The sequence below is a fragment of the Diabrotica virgifera genome, chromosome 8 (genome assembly GCF_917563875.1).
Source record: "Diabrotica virgifera virgifera chromosome 8, PGI_DIABVI_V3a".
In the NCBI taxonomy this organism is placed as follows: domain Eukaryota; kingdom Metazoa; phylum Arthropoda; class Insecta; order Coleoptera; family Chrysomelidae; genus Diabrotica; species Diabrotica virgifera.
Genome location: NC_065450.1, coordinates 142,996,175 through 143,022,933, shown reverse-complemented (window position 1 = coordinate 143,022,933; position 26,759 = coordinate 142,996,175). Strand labels below are relative to the sequence as shown.

Genomic DNA, 26,759 nt, shown 5'->3' with positions numbered 1-26,759 from the left:
GGGTGTCTCAAATTTATGTTTTGGTTAAAACACATGTTCAAGAAAAAAACCGCCTATTTTCTCTGTTTCTAAAGATATCAGGGACATTCAAAAAACAAAATGTTCACAGAACATGAGACTAGAATATACAAGTCCAATAGATGAGGACTGAGGATATATAAGGTACAAATGTGAGTACATTTGTACCTTGTCCTCCCTACAGGTTGTTTGAAACTTAATATAAGAAAAACACTTCTCTTCTTCCACCCGCTATAAGTACAAAAAAAAGTTTGGGTAAACTTTTGCACAACTGTGTAAACACTAAAGAAAATTTTAAAATAATAAAAAACTGGCGGAATCCGTTAATACGTTCACGAGAAAATTAACTATGAAAATGAGCATAATTTTCTCATATTCCTAATTTATGCCTCGCAGTGTATACTTTTAGTGAAATTTTTACTTACATATTTTATAAAACATCAAATTAGTTTTAAAAGCATAAACATGCTTATTGACTACTCTCCAATCATCATCATCATTCTCTTTGCCTTATCCATATGCGGGGTCGGCTTCCCTAATTGCATTTCTCCACACAAATCTATCTTGAGTCATATCAATGTTAATCCCCTTTACCAACATGTCCTGTCTTATCGTCTCCCCCCAGATCTTCTTTGGTCTTCCTCTCCTACTCTTTCCGGGAATCTGCACTTCAGCTATTCTTCGTATTGGGTGATTAACGTCTCGACGTTGAACATGACCAAACCATCTTAACCTATGCACTCTCATTTTGGCATCAATTGGTGCCACACCTAGACTTCCCCTAATATACTCATTTATAATTGTATTCTTCTTTGTCACTCCACTCATCCATCTAAGCATTCTCATTTCCGCCACATGCATTCGTTGTTCCTCTTTTTTTCACTGCCCAACATTCAGTTCCGTACATCATAGCCTGTCTTATGGCTGTTTTGTAGAATTTTCTCTTCACCTTCATTGGAATTTTTCTGTCACACAACACACCACTCGCTTCTTTCCACTTCATCCATCCAGCCTTAATTCTACTGCATGCATCTCCATCTATTTCTCCATTACTCTGTAATACCGATCCTAGGTACTTAAAACTATTGCTTTTCACAATCATTTCACCATCCAAAGGTACCATTTTATTTGTAGTAGCTCCATCTTTAAATGAACATTCCAAATACTCTGTTTTTGTCCTACTAAGTTTTAAACCTTTTTCCTCCAGAGTTTGTCTCCACTGTTCCAGTTTTTGTTCTAAGTCTCTTTCACTATTTCCTACTAACACGACATCATCAGCATACATTAAGCACCATGGAATGTTACCCTGTAGTTTCGCTGTTATCTGGTCCAAAACTAATGAGAATAAATGCGGACTAAGCACAGAGCCTTGGTGCAATCCTACATTCACATTAAATTTATCAGTCTCTCCCACACCTGTCCTAACACTAGTCGTTACTCCCTCATACGTATCCCTCACAATCTTTACATATTCACCAGGGACTCCTTTCTTATTGAGTGCCCACCACAGAATCTCTCGAGGAACTCTATCATATGCTTCCTCAAGATCAATGAATACCATATGAGCGTTTGTTTCTTTACTCCTGTATTTTTCCATCAACTGCCTTATAATGAAAATTGCATCTGTTGTTGATCTACACTGCGTAAAGCCAAATTGTTTCTCGGATATTTCGGTCTGGCTAAGCAGTTTTATTGCCCTGTAGTTTGTACATTGTTGTATATCTCCCTTGTTTTTGTAAACAGGTACCAGTATACTGCTTCTCCATTCTTCTGGCATTTGTCCAACTTCCATAATTCTATTAAATAGACCTGCTAGCCACCTTGTTCCTGCCTCTCCCAATGCTCTCGATACTTCCCCAGGAATATCATCTGGTCCTACCGCTTTTCCTTTCGTTATTTTTTGAAGCGCTTGAGCCACTTCCTCGTTTGTTATTTTGGTGACCATTGCTGCTACTGTCTCCGTTGACTCTACAGGCTGTCTGTCAAATTCTTCATTTAATAAGCTGTCAAAGTTCTTTCTCCATCTCTTTTTGACATCCCTTTCGTGAACTAGTATTTTATTATTTTCATCTCGGATACATTTAATCTGATTAAAATCTTTTGCTTTCTTTGCTCTCTGTTTGGATATTTTATATATCTTCGTTTCGCCTTCCCTGGTATCAAGTTGATCGTATAGGTTTGAATACGCTTCTGCTTTGGCTTTTGCTACTGCTACTTTCGCTTTCTTTTTCGCCACCATATAGTTTTGAAGATCTGTCTGGATCTGGTTTCTTGCCAATTTTTATATAATTTTCTCTTCTCTTTTATTTTTCCTTGTAATTCGTTTGACCACCACCAAGTCTCTTTATCCTCAAACTTTTTTCCTGACGTTTTCCCAAGTATTTCAATAGCAGTCTCTCTAATGCTACTGGCCATTTTGCTCCAAATAGTATTAGGGCTTCCTTTCATGTTCCAACATATTTTTTCTACTATTCTTCTCCTGAATAGACCTTCTTTCTCATCTTTCAGCAGCCACCAGTTGATTTTCTGTGGTCCTCTCCGATATTTTTGTTTAGTCTCGCTTTTTGCTTCGATGTCCAGAACAAGCAGCTTATGTTGTTGGCTTACTGTCTCACTAACTATTACCTTGCAGTCCTTACATTCACGTATGTTTTCTTTCCTTATCATGAAGTAGTGTATTTGGAATTGGTCTTGTCCACTTTTGTAGGTAATAAGTTGAGTTTCTCTATTTTTAAAGGATGTGTTAACAATCGCCATATCCAATGCTGTTGCTAATTCAAGCATGTCATCTCCAGCTTCATTTCTAGTTCCAAAGCCTAATCCCCCATATATTGTTTCATATTCTGTCTTGGTTTGGCCCACATGTGCATTGAAATCACCTCCTATTATAACTTTCTCCTCTGCTGGAATATCACTCAGTACGTCTCCTAATTGGTCATAGAAAGCTCTTCTTTCATTCTCACCCAGACCTGTTTGGGGAGCATAGACACACACAATATTCAATACCTTTTTATCAATTACAAATTTCACTGACATCATTCTATCACTCGTTCTTACAACTTCTACTACGTTATCTTTCATTTCACTATCAGCAATTATACCAACTCCATTTCTAGTGTTACTACTCCCTACATACCACAATGTGTATTTTTCACCTAGTTCTTTCGCCCTTTGTCCTTTCCACCTAGTTTCTTGAATACAAGCAATTTGAACTCTTCTTCTTTTGAGCGCATCCACTAACTCCAGACTCTTACCTGTAAGACAACCAAGATTCCAAGACCCTATCCTGATTTTTCTAACCTGTAATGGTGTTCCCCCTGAGATAGTCCTCACCCGGAGATCCGAACGGAGGCTCATTTTACTTCCGGAATATTTTACCTCAGGAGATGCCATCATTTCAGTATAAGTTTTTATTGCGTAGGAGAAGGTCTTTTCATTATTATTGACTACTCTCCAATGTTTGTACATATTTAGGTATATCCTACAGTTTTTGCGACAAATAATTTATTTTATTTTTAGAATTTCTAATTAATATCGATTTACCTAATATAATTTAAATTTATTAAATTGTTTTACAAATCCTTTTAAGTAGTAACTAATTTTTTATACAAATAATTTTATAATTATAATTTTTTTAATTTATGAGTAATTGATTGTATTCTTGGAACAAAATACTTAATTGAACGTTTCGTTATTGTTTTTGAAGTATGAAGATGTTAAACATTTAATTTTCTTCCTGTTTTATAATTTTTTTAGTTTATATTTTATTTTTCAATAAAATAAATATTTTTAGTTTCCTCTAAGTAGTACCTTCAAGTAACCTAAATTTCATGAAAAAGTTTTTCTGAGGAATATGTCCTAAAATCCCTTATATAAGATGAGATTTTCCTAGAGACAGGTAAAGCAATTTAAGCTGTACAATATCCAAAAACTCTTCACACACACACACACACACGCGCGTTCAACCCGTCCTCTAGGAACATGCGTGTACCGCCGACCAGTCGACGGAACCTGCATGTCCGAAAATCAGACAGGTCACGCCCCAAAGAGCGAATCATTTGGATCGGTACCCGCCTGACCCCCAGGCTTTTTTCCTCCACCCCTCCCCCATACGTGAATACGAGGGGGAGGCTGAACTTTTACTTCGGGTGATTTGGTAATGATAACACCCTCCGTCTATTCTTGGTTGTGGTTAAGCCACCTATCTCAAGGGGTAGCTAATTAGCTTTTCTCCCTATTTACTTTACTGAATTTACTATTGTTAACATGATTTTGGACTGGAGTCCCTAAGTGTGTGCTCCCAGCGGGGAGACACCAACCTAGATTGGCGTCTCTCCGCTCGGAGCCTCTGTGTGTGTCGGCCACACAGCTGCCAATTTGACAATACTTTCGTATTGTTCTCCTCGCCAGCTGGGCAGCCGCAGGTCTGATCACCAAGCTCGTGCTTGCCGGACACGGTCTCAATGATCAGGATCGCGCTAGGTCTCTCATTGACCTGCCTGATGGGCCTATAGCCTAAGTGGCTTGAATAATGGGCCTGATGGGTCCATTATTTCATTTTATGTTGTTGTCTCCTTGATTTTGCCAGTACTAATATTTTATAGAGCTGAAGGCTAGATAGAAGTTTCGTATGCTATTTTTTTTTTTTTTTTTTTTGGTGAGCTACTTTGCTGTTCCAGGAACAGCCAAGCCGTTCGTGTTTTTTTTTTTTTTTTTTTTTCCCACTTCTATTTTGCATGATCCTACGACTTTGTGACTTTCTATTTTTTCATGAGTTCGTTATTTATTCTTCTTCTGGGACATCCCTATATCCTGTTATTTGATGTTTAGGCCTTCTGTGTGTAGTACGTATATTTTCATCGTATTCTGTCAACTCTCTTAGTATTCTATTTGGATGGTCTCTTATTTCGTTGAATATTGCATATGCTTTTTCATCCATCGTTCTAATGATCTTTTTCTGCTTTGTGTCTTTGTTATAAAGATATTTTATCGGTACATATTTAGGTACATTTAGGGCGTCTCTTATTATCTGGTTTTGTATTGTTTGAATTTTCTTTCTGTTTGATTTGCATGTGTATCCCCATGCTGCAGATGCATATGTTAATGTTGGTATTATTATACTATTAGCCATCCTGATCTTCGTTTTAAATTTTAATTTACTCCTACTCCCTATCAGGTGGCTGAGTTGACTTCTTAAGGCTTTAGCTTTATAGACCGTTTGTTTTACGTGTTCCGTATATGTAAGTTTTTTGTCTAGTGTGACCCCTAGATATTTCACTTGGTTGTTCCATTCTATCAGGGTATTGTTCATTGTTAGTTGTCTTTCTGGTCTGCCTTTTCTATATTGAAATACTACTGCCTGTGTTTTATCGGGGTTTAGTGCTATTTTCCATTTTATGCACCATTTTTGCAGTTGGTTTAGGGCTCTTTGTAGGTGATTCCTGGCTAGGTTTGGGTCGCTACTACTAGCTGCTATTGCTGTGTCGTCTGCATATAGGCTTAGTAGGGTTCGTGGGACTGTTGGTGTGTCTGCTGTGTATATGGCGTACAGATAAGGTGACAGCACCGCCCCCTGGGGCACACCTGCCTCCATGGTTCCGACCCCGGACAGGGTGGACCCTATCCGAACTCTGAACCTACGGTTCGCAAGGTATGACGCAAGGAGGCATGTCATCGCCTCACTGTAACCATTTTCATGCATTTTGTGCAGTAGTCCTTCATGCCAAACTTTGTCAAAGGCCTTACTTACGTCAAGGAAAGCTGCCGCTGTATACATTTTTTCGTTGAATCCTTTTGTTATATATTCAGTTAATCTTAATACTTGTAATTCGCATGAATGCCTTGATCTAAATCCAAACTGCGATTCTGGGATAGTTCCTAATGCTTCTGATTCTTCTTTTAGTCTTTTCAGGATTACTCTTTCCACTATTTTGCTTATCGCTGGTAGTAAGCTTATTGGTCTATAGTTTTGTGGAAAGGTCCCATTTTTCCCCGGTTTTCCTATCATAATAACATTTGCTTCTTTCCATCTATCCGGGAAGTATCTTAATCTTAGTATACTGTTTACAATGTTCGTAATATAGACTATTGTTTTTGTTGGCAGGTTTTTAGCGCTCTGTTTGTTATGTTGTCAGGCCCTGGCGCTTTTTTTGCATTTGTCTTTTTTATTAATTCTTTAATTTCTTCAGGAGACGTGTGTTCTAGGTTTATTCTTCCCATTCTTCTACTTATTCTTTTTGCATTATTTTCTACTTCTATTGTAAAGTCAATATCTTCGTTTTCGTGGAAGTTTTGCTCATTACCCACTTCTAGGGTGTCTTTCATTACTTCTGCCTTTTCTTCTTCTGTGTATACTAAGCCCTGCTGTCCGTGTAGGGCAGGTATTGGTTTCCTTTCATTTCTTAATATTTTTGATACCTTCCAGAACCCGGATTTATTTGGATCTAGTTCTTGGATATATTTGTTCCAGCATTCGTTTCTATGGTTTTCCAGCTGTTTTTTAACTTCTCGGTCCAGTTCATTTGCAATCCTTCTGTCTTCCTGATCCCTTGTTCTGTAGGCTCTTCTTCTTTTTCTATTCTTCTCTTGTATTAGTTCCTTTAGTTCATCTGATATGTCTTTGAACCTACCTCTTTTGATTGTTGTTGTTTCTTCTTTGGTGCTGACTGTTATGGCATTCTGTATTGTTTGTTCTAACTTAATCACGCTGTCTTCTAGTTCCCTTTTGTTCTTGATGTTTGGAATGTCTCCTATGTTTTCGCTAGTGACTCTTTTGAAATTAGACCAGTTTGTCTTTTTCTTCTTGTATGGTTGTGTGTGATTAAGTTCTAATGCACCAAGGGTCAGGATGATTGGGTTGTGACTACTGTCTCCCTCATCTACTGTTTCTATCTCGTATTGTTGTCTTATATTATGTATGATTGCAATGTCCAAGTAAGTTGCTGTTAATCCTTGGAAGTGTGTTGGTTTAACTGGTCCGATTGCAAAGGTGGTTTCTTTTCTTTCTAGATAGCCACAAAGTTGTTTACCATTTCGATTTGTTTTTCTGTCAAACCAGTTGGGAGATCTCGCGTTTAGGTCGCCTATGATGACTGTTGGCTCGTCTGAGTCTAGTATTAGGTTTAGATCTTCTGCGAAGATCGGATCCTGCGGTCTGACGTACACTGAGGCTATTTTCAGCGCTTCGTCAGCCGCAATGATCCGAACTATTGATGCTTCTAGGGTGACCAGACCATCTGGAGTCGGAATGTGTTGGTGTTTTATTCCTTTTTTAACCATAATGGCCGTGCCCCCCGAGAGAGATCTATGGTCTTTTCTATAGATGTCATAGCCCGGGAACTTAGTTTTTACTTTTTCTGTAAGTTTAGTTTCCTGCAGCGCCATGACATCTATATCGAGTCTGTTGATAAACTCGTCAAGTATGTTTAGCTTTCGACGTAAGCCGCCAGAATTCCATGACCCAACTCGTAAATCCACCAACTGTTCCGACATTAAACGTTTTTAGCTAGCCCCAGTGCATGAAACATCTGTGTCATTTGTTCACACATGCTTGTGAACATTTTCATTTGTTCCTGTACCGCTGCTAGTACGTTGTTTTCTGTAAGTGTCGTATCTTTCTTTCCTTGTGTAGCCGCGGCATAGCTAATGTTTGTTTTTGTTTGTACATTATGTGTGGCTATGTCTCTGGGTATTTGTTGTTTTGTGCTACCCTTTTTCTTAGGTGCATTTTTGCAGCCTCTGTAGCTAGCTGTATGTGCCTCACCACAGTTTGCGCATTTTGCTGGTGTGTCGCTTTCTTTGGTACAGTTTCTTGTGGCATGGTTTTCACCACATTTTACACAACGTGAATAACATTTGCATGCCCTGGAGCCGTGGAAGAAGTTCTGGCAGTTGTAACACTGCAAAACTTCGCTTTTATTTTTGTGTTCGTCTTCTAGAACAACTTTCATGTGACATAGGTTGGTGATTTTCCTTAATTTTTCTATATCACTCTCATAGTACGTGAGCATGTACAGAGGGAGCTCTCTGCCGTCTTTTTTCGACGTCATTCTGTTCAGCCTCGCTATTTTAATTCCTAGGTTGATTATTTCGTCTCCTAGGTTGTCTATGTTTGTCCAGATTGTCAGACCTCTTATAACGACTCTTTTTGTCCTGTCGATGTCTTCGTCCAGAGGATATGCTATATACTCTATCTGATTTCCCATGTTTTCTAGAATTTTCAGCATACCGTGGTAGTCCTCTCTATTTTTGGTCTGTATTACAATGCTTCTACCGGACTTTGCAAACTTGTTCTCTGTAATGATGCCTCGTTTTGCACCCTCGTTTAGTATATCTTGGCCAGCCGCTACTGTTTTTAATATTATTGCTGGCGGTTTTCGGGTACTTTTTTGTTGTGTAGTTTCCCCTTGAGTTGAGGCTTCGGCCGTTTGATTTTCTGGACTCTTTTTTTCATTTGTTTTTTCGTTCTTTTTGTCGTTATCTTGTTCTGTCGTGGCTTTTTGCTGTTTAGCTGGGTTTTCTTTATCAGCTTTGTTCTTATTTTTCCTTTTGTTTGTTGTTTTCACTATTGTGAAGCCATCATCTTCGGTATTTTCGTCTGCCTTATGCTTTTCTGCTTTTTTATTGTCTGTGTCTTTTGTTGTCTTTTCGATTGGTTTTTCATCTACTTCTTGTCTTGCCTTTTTGTTAGGCATTATTCTTTCAGTAACTTCCTGTTTTTTCCTTTTTACCAGGACTGCGTTTTCATAAGCTTTATTTTTGTAGGGCGTGTCTTTAGCGTTGGAGGCGTGTCCTACTTCGTGTGTTGAACCATTTTCTGTTGGTTCCCAAGTCATTTCGTTTTCTATACTTGTTATGGTTACTGTCTGTTTATTCGTCAATTCTTGGATTGTTTTAGTCAGTTCCATAATCTGACTCATCATTTGTCTGGCTTCGTTGTCTTTTGTACCTATAATGGCTCTTAATTCAGTTATCAGTTCTCTGAGCGATTGTTGTTCGCGCTTATTTTCTGCTTCTCTTTTTTCGAGTATTTCCTTGAACTCACGTTGTTCTGCTTTTGCCTCTTTGTCCCTTCTATCCAGCTGTACCATTAGTTGCTGGACCGTGTTGGCCAGGTCTGGTTGTCCTCTATCTGAATCTGGACTGCTACAAGGCCTTTTTTGGGTTTCTTCCCGTCACATCTTCTGCTGTCGTATCCAGCGTCTAGAAGTGGTTCTGTTTCATTACTTGTTCCCTGAGGGGGTATTTCCAAACCATTTTGTCTATCCTGAGGGGATGCAGGGTTACTTTCGTCTGTGAAATCATCAGGGTCGTCTAGCTGATAGCCTTCTGGGTTTCTGATATTTTCTTCGATATTTTCTTTGATAGAAGAATCTGAGTTTATATCCTCCATTTCGGAGTCTTCGTTTATGATCGAGAGATTCGGGCTGTGTGTGGGATTTTGGACTGGAGTAGTGGCTATGTCAGTCACTGACTCTGTCCTTGGGATGGGTGAGGGTTGTGAATGGGTGATGTCAATTAAATCGTAAGTATGGAGCTCAGTGGACGAAAGATTGTCCATCGACTTATCAGGATTAACTATTTAGACGAATCTGTTTTTTTCCTTTGGTTGGACCGCTGTCCAACCAAGTTCTGGGTGCCGTCCCAGGGACCTTCACGGTTGTCTCACTACTTAATTTGCGATAAGTAGGGTTCCTCTTGCTGTTCTCAATAACTGACCCAGGTGTCCGTTTCTGCACGAAGTGGTTTCTATAATTCCACTCCTTACAGTGTCATTCCTGCGGAGGCACAGTTATATCCCGAGGGCACTAGGCCCGCTTTCTTCGTCTCTACCTGTATCTAGGAGTGTAACCTCCTTGAAAACTCAATAAATGCAAGTTTCCAGGGCTAGTCACATCCAGGATACAGATTTTTCTTCTATTTCGTTTTCCATTTTGAACTCTTCTTCTTTTGAGCGCATCCACTAACTCCAGACTCTTACCTGTAAGACAACCAAGATTCCAAGACCCTATCCTGATTTTTCTAACCTGTAATGGTGTTCCCCCTGAGATAGTCCTCACCCGGAGATCCGAACGGAGGCTCATTTTACTTCCGGAATATTTTACCTCAGGAGATGCCATCATTTCAGTATAAGTTTTTATTGCGTAGGAGAAGGTCTTTTCATTATTATTGACTACTCTCCAATGTTTGTACATATTTAGGTATATCCTACAGTTTTTGCGACAAATAATTTATTTTATTTTTAGAATTTCTAATTAATATCGATTTATCTAATATAATTTAAATTTATTAAATTGTTTTACAAATCCTTTCAAGTAGTAACTAATTTTTTATACAAATAATTTTATAATTATAATTTTTTTAATTTATGAGTAATTGATTGTATTCTTGGAACAAAATACTTAATTGAACGTTTCGTTATTGTTTTTGAAGTATGAAGATGTTAAACATTTAATTTTCTTCCTGTTTTATAATTTTTTTAGTTTATATTTTATTTTTCAATAAAATAAATATTTTTAGTTTCCTCTAAGTAGTACCTTCAAGTAACCTGAATTTCATGAAAAAGTTTTTCTGAGGAATATGTCCTAAAATCCTTTATATAAGATGAGATTTTCCTAGAGACAGGTAAAGCAATTTAAGCTGTACAATATCCAAAAACTCTTTCAAACAGCGGAATTTTGGTAGCAATTCTTGTATTTTTCTTATGATATTATTTTATTTGCAAATCCCATTTAAAGTACCTGCTATTCAAATCTCCTAAATATTTTATGTAGGTACTCCGATTCCCAAATGAGTTCTTTGTTATTTATTTTAAATAATTTAAAAGTTGACAGAGAATATTTGTATATTGCAAAAGGTAAATCTTTAGTTTTTTCGTAACTTAATATAATTCTGTTTATTTGCAACCATGTTTTTCAATTTTGAAGTCTTGTTTTGCTATAATTTTAAGATCTTCCCAATTATCGGCCTTATAAAAAATTACGGAATCAATATCAAATTGTGCTTCGAATCAAATTTAATTATGCTTGCAATAGTTTTTAGTTTTAGTATGTCATTGACATATATATTATAGTGTAAAATGAAAAGTGGTCTAAAACGGTCGCTTGCGGTACCCCATCCGGTTTTGACCCCATTAATTTCTACAAATTATTGTTTTCTATCAGTTAAATAACTTTTTATTAATTCTATTCTATCTTGTATTTTTCTTGCCACCACTAATTCATGTCTTAGATCCTGCACATTTTCGGTTTCATTAATCTTTCTTCTGTTCATCATTATTTCTCCTGTTATTCTAATTTAACCTTTAACTACCCGCGCATCAAGTTATAACATAACTGCACGCGTGGTGTAATTAAATATACATATACGCCACAAGAGAATACTCTTAAAAACAGCGGATTTGTTTATTTTTTTTTGAAAAAATACACTTATTTGTTTGTTACAAACCTTATTCGGCATCAGCGAGTACTTGTGAGTTCCTTCTCAGTAAGGCAATTCAGATTTATAACTGGAATCTGATTCCATGATAAATAAAATTACTAATAAAAAATTTTTTGAAATGTGATTTTTACATGAGAAAAAGTATTGTTTATAAAGAAAAATATACAGGGTGTAACAAAAATACAGGTCATAAATTAAATCACATATTCTGGGACCAAAAATAGTTCGATTGAACCTAACTTACCTTAGTACAAAAATGTTCACATAAAAAAAGTTACAGCCCTTTGAAGTTACAAAATAAAAATCGATTTTTTTTTAAATATATCGAAAACTATTTGTGGTTATTCTTATGACAGGAGCATCTTAAAATAAAATTATAGTGAAATTTGTGTTCCCTTAAACTCCCCCCCTCCCCCCCCCAAACGTTTCAATTAAATTATCATTGTGGCAACATTAGTGGACAACAATATTTTTAAAACTTTATTACATCTTAGGACTTTTTCGAAAAGCTAGTTTTTATCGAGATATATTAATTGTCAAATCCACCACATATTTACACTGTTACGTACGATTATACAGACCTGGTAATAATATGAAAATTTATTTATAAATCATTACAGTTTGAGGTATATTTTGAACAATATTAGAAAAGAAGCCACATCTCGATAAAAAGTGCCTTATCGGAAAAATATTAAGAGGCAAAAAAGTTTTAAAAGCAATATGTTTAACTAATGTTACCGCAATAATAGATCATTAACAAAGCTCTAATAGTTTTCGATATATCGGAAAAAACCGATTTTCATTTTGTAACTTCAAAGGACTGTAACTTTTTTTGTGTGCATATTTGTACTAAGGTAGGTTAGGTTTAATCGAACTATTTTTGGTCCCAGAATATGTGATTTAATTCATGACCTGTATTTTTGTTACACCCTGTATTTTGTGCCATAATGACTTACAAACAATTGAATATTGTTTTCAACGCAGAACGCCGATTATAACGAAACTAAAACCAATTGTAAAGCACATTCCAGTGATAGGTTAGGTAGATAAACAATGTCAAAAATTAAAATATTTAAATATATTTGCTGTAGAATTTTTATATCTGGCGTACAAAATACGCCAGCGCGTATGGTTAAAGTAATTAGTTTTTAAATATATTTGTATGGTGGTCGTTCAACGTCTTGCCGGTTTGAACATTTATAAATCCGCGTTTTTGTTTCCATTTTTAGGTGTTCGTATGTTGGCTTAAAAATATTCTTCATATTTTCAAATGCAGCTCAAGCTAGGTTAATTCTTCTCTTCAGCTCTATCAGCGATTGATTGGTTGTCTCTCTTATTCTGATCTCATAGCCCAAATACTTATAGGAATCAACTGAATTGATTTTCCTGTGAGATATTTGTTTTTACTGTAGACTAATAGGGGAGTGCAATTAGAACGAAAACATGCATTGTTTCGGAAAAATTCAAACAAGCTTATATTTTTCTAAAACTTTTTTGTTAGTTTATATATATGTTCAAGTAAAAAGTTCTACTCGCAGATTTGGCCGCTAATTGTTTATTAATTGTTTAAACAATAACAATTTTTTGTATAAATAATTTTAAAAATATCATTGAATTCATCATTTTACTTTGATCAAATATGTTTCTATTTTTTTTTTATTATGCTGAATCCGAATATGGCATTAGAATTTAAAAATTCTTATACAGAAGCTTTTATACATACAGTATGTCTGCGTAGCTAGGAACCACATGCAAAACTTTTTTATTATCAATTTTACGAAAAAAAGTTATTCTTCATCAAATGCTAGTCAAAAATTTAAAACTCAACTCATTTAATAATTGTTAGAAATAATAGAATAGAATACAATATGGTAGGGGAGCAAGGTATCCTAAATGTGCAGTCACTCGAGCGCTTTGGAGACCTATTGGGTTGTGAAGAGTAGGTCCTAAAACCAAAAAAAGTTAAGTAAAATTTTCCATTTTAGTGGGCGCTTGCCACTTTTTAATTTAATTTTTCATTTCCAACAATTTTCTTTTTCCGATTATAACCATCTATGCATAATTCGAAAAAAAATTTCGAATAAAAGTTACTTATTTCTTTGTAAGGAATCCAAATCTGCAATAAAAAATGGGGGCTCCTATTTAAGATTTTAAAGTAACCCCCACCCATTTCCGTGGGGGGTCGTGTTTGGTGCCATTCGATAGATTTTTTAAAAATACTAAATAAGTGTATTTTACAGTTTTTCGATCTGATGTTCATTTCGCGAAATATCTCTGGATTCGTATTTAAAATATTAAATTTACCCCCCACCCCTCTCTGTAGGAAGTTGTGTTTGGTATCATTCGATAGATTTTTAAAAAATATTGAGCACATATTTTTTAGTTTTTCGATCTGTCATTCATTTCGTGAAATATTCGCTTTTTTCTTGTGAAACTTTGGGACTCGCCCATTTCCTTACGCCCGGCTCAAATCGTCAGATTTTTGAAATATACACTCTTTTGCATGTACTCAACTTACCTGATCTTAATCTGACAATTTCGAGTTATTTTAAGGATAGATTTTTTTTTCGGGCCCCCCTTAACGAACTCCCCTGTGTTAGGAGCCCATATATGGTAGAGGTACATATGCAGGGTACCAGGTTTCTCCCCATATGATAATCTGACGCGCTCGAGTAACTACAAAAATCCCCGCTTGGGCTCCCCTACTATTACAAGTAAATAAAAATACTATAGACCAGGCAGCATCTGTAAAAATATTAGTACGTTTGGACGTTGAGAGGTGACTCAAATTTTTTTGCAGAAATTGCTCGAAAGTAACTCAAATAATAATATTTGAGTTATCCTCCCTCTCAAAAAGGTCCGGAACATTGTTTAAATAATCAAAATGTCAAAAAATTAAGGAAAAATCGATTTTTTTCTTCGTTTTTTGATTATAACTTTAAAAGTATTCATTTCCGAGAAAAGATATACTAATATAAAAGTTGTGTAATTAAATTTCCTACAATATAGAATTGGTTAAAAATTTAAAAAATAGTCACCCTTGTTGCAAAATAGCAATAATTGCTAAAAAAACATACAAAAACAAGTATTCGCATTTTACGTTTTTCAACCATTTATTCTATACTTAGGACCTTCATATTTCACCCAGAAAAACTTTATGATGCAGTAAAACAATACTGTAAATTTCATTAAGATCGGTTCAATAGATTTTGCAAATATAAATTTGGCAATCCACCTTTCGCAAAAAAAAATCATTTTTTAAAAATGTTACAGGATTGAAAATAAAGTAGATATCAAGTTGAATTTTTTTTTGCTTGTAGAAGTATACTGTACCTTTCATTTCCAATTTGCAAAACTAAAATCGATTAACTACCACGGCGTCAGGAATTTTTTAAAATAAACATTAATTATTGGTGCTACGCGCAGGACAGCAGATAGTTTGCTCTGATTGGCATTCCAATGACCTTTGATAATGATTGATACATAATTTTTTTTTACATTTCGATATAAATAAATAAATTTGTTTATTGCAAAATAAAAACACATACTCTATCCTTTGAAATAACACTTTTTTAGCAAAAACTTTCTTTGTTCATATATTTTAACTTAGTGAATAAAAGTTTATTATTTTTAAACATATTCAATTGTTTAAACCATATTTCACAAACAATAATAAAATTAGTTTGATTTTTGTGGAACTAAAATATTAAAATACAACAAAATATAGAGTAACAAAATAATATATTAGATAAAGATTGGAAGAAATTTTGGTAGAAATCAACTTGTGTGAATCGAACACCGTTGTCCTGCGCGTAGCACCAAAAATTAATGTTTATGTAAAAAATTTCCTGACGCCGCGTGGTAATTAATCGATCTTAATTTTGCAAATTGCACATGAAAGGTACAGTACACTCCTATAATAGGTCTGGATCCCGCGTATGAAAAAAAAGTTGATTAATAGCAAGCTGAAAATTTGTTAATAGCTTAAGGGTGTCTAGTTGGATAAACTTTGATATATGGGAACACTGGAACAGGGGCAGTTTTAATTGTGGAACAGGTTAAAAATTTGGAACGGTCACACCACGATAACGGCACATTTATTTTGTCCGACAGAATAGACTTAAACTCTCCGAACAGAGATTAAACTCTCATGCAAAAATCAGACTGCTATTTATCACCTGTCATAATTCCTGTCATTTGACATATTCTACATGTTCCACTCATTAAAACGCCCATTTGGTGATAAATAGCAGTCTGATTTTTGCATAAGAGTTTAATCTCTGTTCGGAGAGTTTAAGTCTCTTCTGTCGGACAAAATAAATGTGCCGTTTCCGTGGTCTGACCGTTCCAAATTTTTAACCTGTTCCACAATTAAAACTTCCCCTGTTCCAGTGTTCCCATATATCAAAGTTTGTCCGACTAGACACCCTTAAGCTATTACCAAATTTTCAGCTTGCTATTAATAAACTTTTTTTTCATACGCGGGATCCAGACCTATAAGCAAACAAAAATTCAACTTGCTATCTGCTTTATTTTCAGTCCTGCAACATTTTTAAAAAATGATTTTTTTTTGCGAAAGCTGGATTGCAAAATTTATTTTGAAAAATCTATTAAACCGATCTTAATGAAATTTACAGTGTTGTTTTAAGTTTTTCTGGGTAAAATATGAAGGTCCTAATTGTAGCATAAATGGTTGAAAAACGTAAAATGCGAATACTTGTTTTTGTATGGTTTTTTGCGCATTTATTGCTATTTTGCAACAAGGGTGACTATTTTTTTAATGTTTAACTAATTTTATATGATAGGAAATTTAATTACGCAACTTTTATGTTAGTACAACTTTCCTCAGAAATGAATAGTTTTAAAGTTATAATCAAAAAACCAATAAAAAAATCGAATTTTTCCTTCATATTTTGACATTTTGATTATTTAAACAATGTTCCGGACCATTTTGACTGGAAGGATAACTCAAATATTATTAGTTGAGTTATTTTTAAGCCATTTCTGCAAAAAAATTTAAGTCACCTCTCAACGTCCATCTCAAAACAGATGCGCCTTGGACTACTATATAACATAAAGATTTGTTGTAAATTCGCGTTTAAATTTGTATTGTTAGACAAAATCTAACGCGCGACCGGTTACGTGACAAAAAAGAGCGCAACTGTTCCCGGGTTAAAAATATTCCTTGTATCGGCATCATCTAATTTTGCCATACCGGAGATCTGAGTGTGCATAGCAAATAATATGCAAAACCGGTCATCCGTGGTAGAATAAGTAATTGATTTTGAGAAAGTCTTTTTATTTATTTCTCTTTGCCTAAAATAGTCTAGTAAAATCAATTTGTGACTACAAAGATTGAAAAGGGTACTCTCAATTTAAAAAATTTTAATCTGTAGAATGTGTATAGGGGATTAAGCGTCAGGTAGTGCGAAAGTAATTCTAGGGTGTCAATTACGAGTACTCAATAAAGTTATTGATATGTTCATTTTAACATAACAGTTATTAAAGTTTTGTGAGCGTAAAATTAAATGATTCAATAGAGTCTATACCAGGGGTGAGCAAATACTTTTAAGCGTGGGCCAAAATGAAATTTTCAAAATGGCTCCCGGGCCGGAGAACTATATACCCCGTATAGTTACGTACGCTGTGCACACGCGAATGTTTTTGGTGGAGTTTTTTCCCTGTCCAAGAAATTTTTTTTATAAGGAAATTGGTCCAAATTTGGACAAAGAAATTTGACTGTTAATAGATAATAGTAATAATAAATTGGCATACTTGGGTGTACAGGCGAAAAATTTGTGCTCAATTAAATATGTCACGTAATTTTTAAAGAAATATGATCCATTATATCAAGTCATAACAAGGATCCAGATAAAAAATTAAGATATTGAAACAAAATTAAATACTTAGGAGTTTGTATTAGTGAGATCTAAATCAGAAATCAGAAATTCGATCAAGGATAGAGCAATGAAGAGCAGCCTTTTTGAAGATGAACAAATTTCGGAGTATCCAAAGACTCAATCTGGAAATTCAATATCGGATGGTAAAATGTTATATCCAATTTATTCTTCTTTATAGTGTCGAAGCTTAGACTGTTTCTGTTAACTTAATGAGCTTTTGAAGCTTTTAAGGTTTGGAATTTTTAGAAGAATTTTGAAAATACCATGGGCCGATCATATTACAAACTAAATGGTGTGACACGGAATGGGAAGAGACAGAAAATTTTTGACCACCATTAAAAGGAGAAAGGCAACTTATTTGGGGCACAGACATAGAAACGATACCTAAGTAGAAGTTGTTGCAGCTGATTATAACGGGTAAAATCTAAAAAAAAAACTTCTTGGTTGACGACAAAAATATCCTGGTTGAAAAACATTCGCGACTGGACAGGGTTAACACAGAGACGAAGAGAGACGAATCTGCCTCGAAGAGTGAGAGAAGTGCATATTCAATTCTATGTAGTCAGTCGACCTCTGCTTTATGAAAGTATGTTGCACATTTTAAAGTAGAGATAAATATGTTTACGGCTGTTCGAAATTATAACACTCTGTTTATTTCATTATTTATACGAACACCATGCACACTAATACAATGCTAATACTATTGACTTAAACAAAATCGCATAAAAGAAGTTAACAAAATTGCTTGCTTGATTTTTCAACGGGCCGGATCCGGCCCGCGGGCCGGCTTTTGCCCACCCCTGGTCTATACTTTAGAATTTAATTATAGAGGAGCAACACAATTATTAAAACTACCTTTTTTGTTATTTTAGATACTAATGCGGCTCCAAAAGAAAAATTAAGAATTGTTACCAGGATTAATTGGCTCGCGAAACCTCCTTCGGGACCGATAAATAACCTGACCCTTCCTGTTTCTTTAGTAGTAATCAACCATTCAGCAACTGAATCCTGCAATTCTCAAGCTTCTTGTGTCTATCAAGCTCATGCAATCCAAGCCTTTCATATGGAAAGTAGAAACTGGAGTGACGTCGGCTACAGCTTCATGATCGGAGGAGATGGCGCAGTCTATGAAGGCAGAAGTTGGACCAAGGAAGGAGCACATACTTTAGGAGTCAACGACAAAAGTATTGGTATTGCTTTTATCGGAACTTACACGGATCATGTGCCGCCTGCTTTGATGCTCAATGCTTTCCATAATCTAGTCAATAAAGGTGTAAACGACGGTTACATAACAAAAGACTATAAAGTGATGGGTGCTAGGCAATTTTCCGGAACCGAAAGTCCGGGGAAAGCTTTCTATGATGTAATAAAAACGTGGGTGCATTGGTCTGAAAAACTGTAAAATAAAGTGTAAGTGAACAAGTACAAATAAAAAGATATATGCTCAAGTATTTTATATTTAGTACTCTCTACATCTCTCTTATACGAACAGAAGTTTTAAATGTTTATTTCAATTGTTAAATATGTTGCCTCTGTGCGTCCATTTCAATTTAGATAAAGAGAATTAAAATAGACTTACAATCAATTTATTCTACCACGGATGACCTGTTTCGCATACTATAATTTATTGGACATCCCTAGTAGACGAGGACGGATCTGTTTTGAGGTGGATGTGAGAGGTGTCATTCGGATTTTTGCAGATAAAGTTAGGTGACAGCTTCAATAATTATAATTGAGCTATGCTCCTTCTCAAATATGCCCGGAACATTAATTAAAATATTTAAAAATTTCGAAAAAAATCGATTTTTTTCTATTTTTTTTGCTTATAACTTTAAAACGATTCATTTTGTAACAAAGTCGTAGGGAAATAAAATAAAGATAAGAAAGAACGGATTGCTGTGACTATAGCTAACATCCGATAGGAGGAGAAACTACAAGAAAAACTTAAAACGAGCCTATCAAGCTAGGTAATCTAGTTAACTATAATTTATATGCTGGAATTTTAAGGAATGGATAAAAAACTGCATTTCGACAACTCCCATATTTTAGTATAAGTACCCTTTCAGACTAAGACACTGGTGTCTGACATCGGTGTTTGCCACCGGCGGCAAAGCATTGTTTTAAATGAACGACTACAGACGAGCCTTTTTAAGTGTCTGGCTGATTTTAGTGGCTCAACAATGCTTTTGCTGCAATTGAACACCGGTGGCGGATACCGGTGTCGGACACCAGTGTCTTTTAAGTCACGCAGGGGCGTAACAGAGGCCCCCGCAGCATGAAGCTTGAGGGGGGCCCCAATATGTCAGGGGCCCCATTTTGTCGTCTAATATATGTAAAAATATGTTGTTATATTATTTTACCTACATATGCAACGTTTTTTAAGCAGTGTAATATTGAAAATGAAGTTGTCCATCAGATGGATATGTAGGTATTAATAAAATTGTAGATGTATTCGCTGATAGTAATGTAATCGTTTATTAACTTTTGTTCTAATTTATCCTATACCAGTAAAGATGAAAAATGTATATCGTCATAAACAGTGAGTGCATGAATACACTAATGCCCAGTAAATGACTGTTTTGGAGTGTAATTATCAGCGTCACTACGAATTTCCTTGACAATTTGGATTTAGGTTCTACTTACCCTCCACTTAAAGTTGGACTTGTGCCGTGGAAACGGCGTTGGTTGCTTTAACTTGGGGGATGAAAGTCACCCCTTCTCGGGGTGAAAGTCACCCCTTCTCGGGGGTGAAAAACATACGTTTAAAATAAGTCCGGAAATGCATAAATTGACAAATTATAAGCAATTTTTGTTCTATAGAGTTTCTTTATCTAAGTCATTACTTTTCGAAATATTTGCGATAAAAAAATGTTTATTATTCAACAAAAAAAAAAACACGTTTGCAGGCAGTTTTTTTGCAAATTAATCAAAAAATAAGTATTTTATCGCATGGAAAATTATCGAAAAATTATATTTTTAGCAAAAATGTAGCTTATAAACAAATGGTGTATTCATGAAGTCTATGGACACAGTAAAGGCAAAGTTGTAGCTCATGAAAAATTGTTCTTATTCGTCCAATTCCAAATAGAATATTTCAACGTGAAATAACCAAAAAATTTTTAACTTTTCGGGGAAAACTCAATAAAGCTTTTCTTAAATGTTTAAAAAAGCTTTATTTTTATGTTTAAAAATAAAGTTAACCCTTTTTTTGTAAAAAAACCGTGAAAATTTTCCCCTGTTTTTAGCACCCCGAATAAAATTATGCTGGCGCTTTACCATTTACTTTATATTATGTTTTGTTTATATGATCTGTAAGTTAAACCGGTTCAAAGTTCTTATTTTTGAAAAAATTTGGTTTTATAGTAAAAATTTTTTTTATTTCGGAAAAATGCCCTTTTGCAAAATAACTTAAAAAGTATTAATAGTGATGCGCAAAATCTCAAAGAGTAAAAAAATGTAGGTTCTGCTTTTATAAATATTTTGGTTTAATTTTGTTTTTCTGCAAGACAAAAAATTTGCCTACACTCGTAGTTAGTAACTCGTTCAGGCCCTTTTAACTAGAACCCTTTCAAAGATAAACACTTTGAATCGGAAAAACTTACAGGTCATATAAAAAAAGTTAAGTAATTTTTAAAGCAGTAATGATTAGTTTAACTTAAAAAGGGCTTAAATTAGCGCTTAGTTTTAATCGCAGAAACTTCTATAAAAAATAAAAATAAAGCATTTTTTAAACGCTTTAAAATTTTTTTAATGGGTTTTCCCCGAAAAGTGCTTTATTTTTTGATTATTTCACGTTGAAATATTTGATTTGGTATTTGACGAATAAGAACAATTTTATATGAGCTACAGCTTTGTTTTTTGTCTATTTTTTTGCTACATTTTGTTAAGAATTTTATTTCGATCAAATATTTACTTTTTGAGTTATTTGCGAAAAAACTGCCTGCAGACGTGTTTTTAAGTCACCCTTTAACTTGTAACGTAAAATACTACCATAAAGTGAGGCTACTTTGTGACACATGTGGTTACTTTTTGACAGAGGCCTCTAAAGTTAAATTTATCAACTTGGACGAGCCATTAGAAATGCTGGAATAGTAGTTAAAATGTTTTATTTCAATAGTAGACTATGTGCGCTATCTAGGGAACAATAACCAAAGTTCTTAGTGCAACTTCGCTCATCATGCCACAGCTGATTTGATCATCGTCAAAACAGGTGATTTTAGTTTGGCGAGCAAACTTTGACTTTTTTAGAAGAATTTTTAGAAGATATTTCTACCAAAGTAAATTTATATTTTAACACAATATGCTCCTTTCATTTTATATTAAAATGTCTGTACAAAATGTACGGATGTTTCTTTGTGCCACAGTTAGAATTCCATATAAATATCGCAGAAAACTTTACGTATCACAAAGAAACCGCCACCCACGGAGCGACTTTGTGACAATCTTTTTGACATTTTCTTGATTTGTATAACATATATCGCATTATAGTTTTCACTGAACATAGAGGAAAGATTTAGCTTTCAGGTGGTATTTTTAAATTTATAATAAACCGAAAGTGTATCTACTATCATCACAAAAAAAAGTGTCAGAAAGTAGCCTCATTTTACGGTATTTCAATTTATTTGTATGATCTTGTGCGGTGTTGATTTGGGCTGTGTTTTTGTGATTTTGCGTTTTTCGTTAAAATAACGATATGTAACCACCAGTGGTACATGTACCACAGGTTGAGAACCGCTATGATAGAGTGTATATTTTTTTATTTATCACATTTTAACGACTTCTTTTACAACTGTTTTCAGTTCCTGTTTGTAGTAAACGATTCACATGCGCCAATCGTAACATCATTAAATATATTGAAAATAACCACAGAAATCATCTTTCTGGGAATAATACTCGTATTTAAAAATATCTTTACGTATTTGAGTTGGTACCACAATGGATGTCACCTTGTCATTAACCTAATCGGTAAACAAATTGTGTGTAATGTAAATTTCAAGGTCTTTTGATCTTTTGTTTAGTTTGTATCTCGATATAAAATTCTACGTACATATTTTTTTATTTAACAAAATACTTGCATCAACCTCTGAGGTTATTGGCGACATATATACAAATACATGAGATAGTTTACTTACAAATGTTAAATTTTGCTGAATATATTGATATCTTTAAGGAAAATTACCAAATGTTCAATTCTACAATTTTCTCGTAAGATTTCACTTTTTGATCCGATGATATGGTTGGCCTGTCTCTGCAACTGATATCTTGGACACTCTACGAGTACATGTTGTACACTTCGTGGGATATTACAATTGTCACATAAAGTGGGATTAGTGTGACCAATTATATGTCCGTGGGTAAGTCGGGTATGTCCTAGGCGAAGGCGAGTAACAATGACTTGGTGAGTTCTGTTGTGAATTTGAGATTTCCACGGTTTTACAGTCGTTTTCACTACGCGAAGTTTTGAAGTTGAAGTGTCTCACTAGTTTTGCCACAGATTTTCGACTTTCATTACTTAAATGATTTTAAATCGTTAACAACTACATCTCTCACTACACTCGCGGTTTCACTGTTCCTTGCTAGTTGGGCTGTACGATCCGCTTTTTCATGCCCTTGAAGGCGAATGTGTGAAGGAACCCAGAGAAATTGTACAGTATGGTTGTTGTTTTGAGTGGTAGCTAGCTCTTTTTTAGGAGAGCAATTGGATGCTTCGTGTACAGTTGGTTAATGGTATAATTGGAATTGAGCGAATCGGTAATTATAAGAGCATTGGATATATTACTGGAGTTAATATGAACGAGACCTTGGTAGATGGCGGATAGCTCGCCAGTATGTATACAACTTAAGGATGGTAGTTTATACTCAAGTGTAATATTTGGAGTATCGATAGCTGCCCCAACTCCAGGAGATGTTTTAGAAGCGTCTGTGTATATATGATAGGATTTATAAAATTTTGTAAGTTTGTTGATGAAAGTATTTTTTATTAAGGAATGTAGAGTATCGTTGTTCCTAAAGATATTTATGTATCGGATTGAGGAATGCTTAATGTCCAAGGAGGAGGAATTTCTATGAAGTTGGAATAGGTAGTTGGTATCGGAATTTGTAAAGTCCTAAGGGTTTGCCTAACTCTTTCGTAGAATGGCGGTTTCATGTTCCTATTTTCAGTATATAAGTTTTTAAAACGATCAGTGAATATGTTATTTCTAGTTGGGTTGTTTGGATTAGAATTATGGGCAAATTCGTATGTGAGAGTTAAGTGCATCCTTCTATATTTAAATGATGGCTCTCCCGTTTCTGCTCGTAAACTTTCTATTGTGCTGGTCCGAAATGCTCCTGTAGCTATTCTTAATGCCGTATTTTGAATTGCGTCAAGGTGATGTAATAAGGATTCTTTAGCGGATGCATATACTATAGAACCGTAATCTATTTTAGATCTAATTACTGTTTTATAAACATGGATTAAGCAGTTATAGTCAGCTCGATAATTTTTATTAAAGAGAGTTTTCATAAGATTAATTCCATTTTGGCATGCTTTTTTAATTTGTATAATATGTTTTTCCTTGTAAGTTTTGTATCAAAAATCATCCCTGAGAACGTAATGTCATCGCCATAATTCAGGATTTGGTTACATAATTTTAGTTGCGGTTTAACCGGATCACGTTTCTTTGAAAATAACAAACACTTTGATTTGCTGAAAACTGAAATCACGTTTTCTTCGACCAGTTTTGGAGTTCATGAAGTGAGGTTTGTAAGTGACGCTGTACTGATAAGATGTTTTTTATTTTGCTTATTTTATTTGAAGATACTAGACAAGATCATCCGTATATAATTTCAGATTTTAAATCAATAAGATTATCAGTAGTACATCGATTTTTTCAAAATCCACTTTGCTCGTTAACCAGGAGGTGGTTTTCTACTAATATCCATAGCAATCTTTTATTAACTATTTCTTTCATGACTTTGCACATTACATTGGTGAGAGAGAGAGTGGTCTAAATGAGGAAATTTTCGTGCATTGTTAGGTTTGGCAATAGGTATAATTATTTATTAAATCACTTCAGGAAGTTAGAAAGACATTATTTAACCATATTCGATTGAAAATTTTTAGAACGGTTCACTAAGCATTTTCTGGCAGTTTTTCCAAGAATATTAATAGTACATTGTTTACCGGGTAGGAAAAGCTTAACATTCCTGGACGACTGTGAAGATTGCTAAGTCGAGGCGCAAGCCGAGACTTAGCAACACAGAGTCCAGGAATGTGGCTTTTCCTACGAGGTAAACATACTATTTTTCCGCAAATCGTTTAAAATTCGACAGATATTGATTGATTTAAAAAAAACGCGATAATTTTATTCCCAAATAAATGGTGCTTTGAAATTCCTAATAAAATTACTTGGGTTACTATGGAAACGTATTGAGGTTGAATTGTCAAACTTGACGCTTATAAATAGAACACTAACAACTGTACGGAAATATCATTTCCTTACAGTAAGGAAATGACATTTCCTTACAGTAAGGAAGTCCTGACTTTTTCTTCAAGAAATTTTGACAGGAATGTCAAAATTTCCTGACGATTTGCGGAAAAGGTATATTATCGGGTCCAGGAGCAGGTCAACTAGTAGGTCCAGGAGCAGTACCATTAAGGTCAAAGTTAAGTTTATTTAAGGTTAAAGGAATATTGAAGGAACTATTGTCTCTATCTACACAATCGAGCTGTTGTTTTTCTGTGATGCTTTTGTGTTGTATAAACTCTTCGGAATAGTTGCTACCGCTGAAGTTTTTTTCGAGGTATGTAGCAAAAGCTTCAGCTATTTCATTGGGTTTACAATGGGTTTATTTCATTGGGAAAACAATGCAAAATAAAATAAATAAATAAAACTCAAAAAAATCTTACAAAACTGGTAAAAAGTTCTTTGTCTCTTTTCATTCTGTGCAACACCATTTCGTTCGTAATATGATTTGTCCACGGTTTTTTCAATACTCAAAAATAGCCACATCTCAAAAGCTTCCAGCTTTCTCATTAAATCAACATTAACTGTCCAAGCTTCGAGACCATAAAGATGAATAGAGTAGATATAACATTTTACCATGCGAAATAATTATTAACATACCTACTAAATTAAATATCCAATCACTTTTATCCATTAAACAGATCGGTACATATCGACCTTGTATCGTATCTTAGACTATAAATACTTTATTACTTTGTTATCAGCACCAATACGACCCGTCCCCAAAATATCGACAGGTCATAAAAAACTAATTTGTCATTTATCTAAAAATAATTGCTATTACCCGGTTAATCGCCTGTTAAAACATTTTTAGAAAAAGTTAACTTAGAATTAATAGAGTTAATTTAGAAATACCTACGTGTTTGCAAATGAACATGGCATCGTTAAATTCGAATAGAAAGGCTCTTATTTTTGTTATCAAATAAGTACTATCTACCAGTGGCGGCTGGTGACTCAAAAATTTGGTAGTTCTGCAGTATTTTTTGGTTTTTTTTAATTCAATATCTTTTAATCGTTGTATTTTACAACGAGGCTTTTAGTTTGATATTTTACACCATATATTTATTCATTATATATCTATTAAAAAATAATAAAGAACTTACCGATTTTCTTCTTTTCAAATTGAAGATAAATCCAATTATATCAAAAATAGCAATGGTACATTATGGCACACTAGTAATTGTTTTATAGTTTATGTTTTTAGTAGAATTTTATCGATAAATACGCGAAACTAAGGAATGCAAACGAAAAAACACTACAAACAAAATCGCCACAACAATAATTGCATTATAGGGTCTTACGAACTAACTACACACAGAGCCAAATATATTATTTTTTTTATAAATAAGCTCGATTCGTCGATTTTTTTAAAGCAAACTTGTCTATAACTTTTTCATTAAAGTTTGGTATTTCTTTTATAAGTGTTTTTTCTACTGACAACATGGTTAATGCTACAAGTCGGTCTTCAGTCATGGAATTTCTCTACAGTCAAAATTGTAACCTAAGAATTTCTAAACACGGCACAGATGCAACGGTCACGAATAACTGTCGTGAATTGCAGCTCGCAAACACATTTCCGAGGCCGTTAATCAGCCGATTGCCGAAGCACATCGGCTAAGATCGCCGTTTGCCTAATAAATGCATTTTACCGCTGCCAGTGTTTCGGTTGTTACGCGGCTTCACTGGAGCAGCAAATACGTAAAAAGATTGCTTCACTGGAGCACCAAATACGTAAAAAAATTATACGGTTTCACTAGAGGAGTAAATACGTAAAAAAAATAATATTAATCATCGTTGTTGGTGAATTATTATTAACAGTTGATGTTTAATATGATAATATGGCAGATTTGAAATAAAACTATATTAATTATTCTTTAATAATTAAGATTTGCTA

General features: G+C 34.5%; 1 protein-coding gene across 1 annotated transcript in view; it reads left to right on the top strand.

The window, feature by feature from the left end:
• Positions 1–26,759, top strand: part of LOC114334144 (peptidoglycan-recognition protein LF) — a 180,406-nt gene that overhangs the window by 123,745 nt on the left and 29,902 nt on the right. Inside the window, exons 4-5 of the mRNA XM_050659136.1 lie at positions 18,230–18,755; positions 22,157–22,161. Of these exons, the coding sequence (XP_050515093.1) occupies positions 18,230–18,755; positions 22,157–22,161 (531 nt within the window). The remainder of the gene's footprint in view (positions 1–18,229; positions 18,756–22,156; positions 22,162–26,759) is intronic.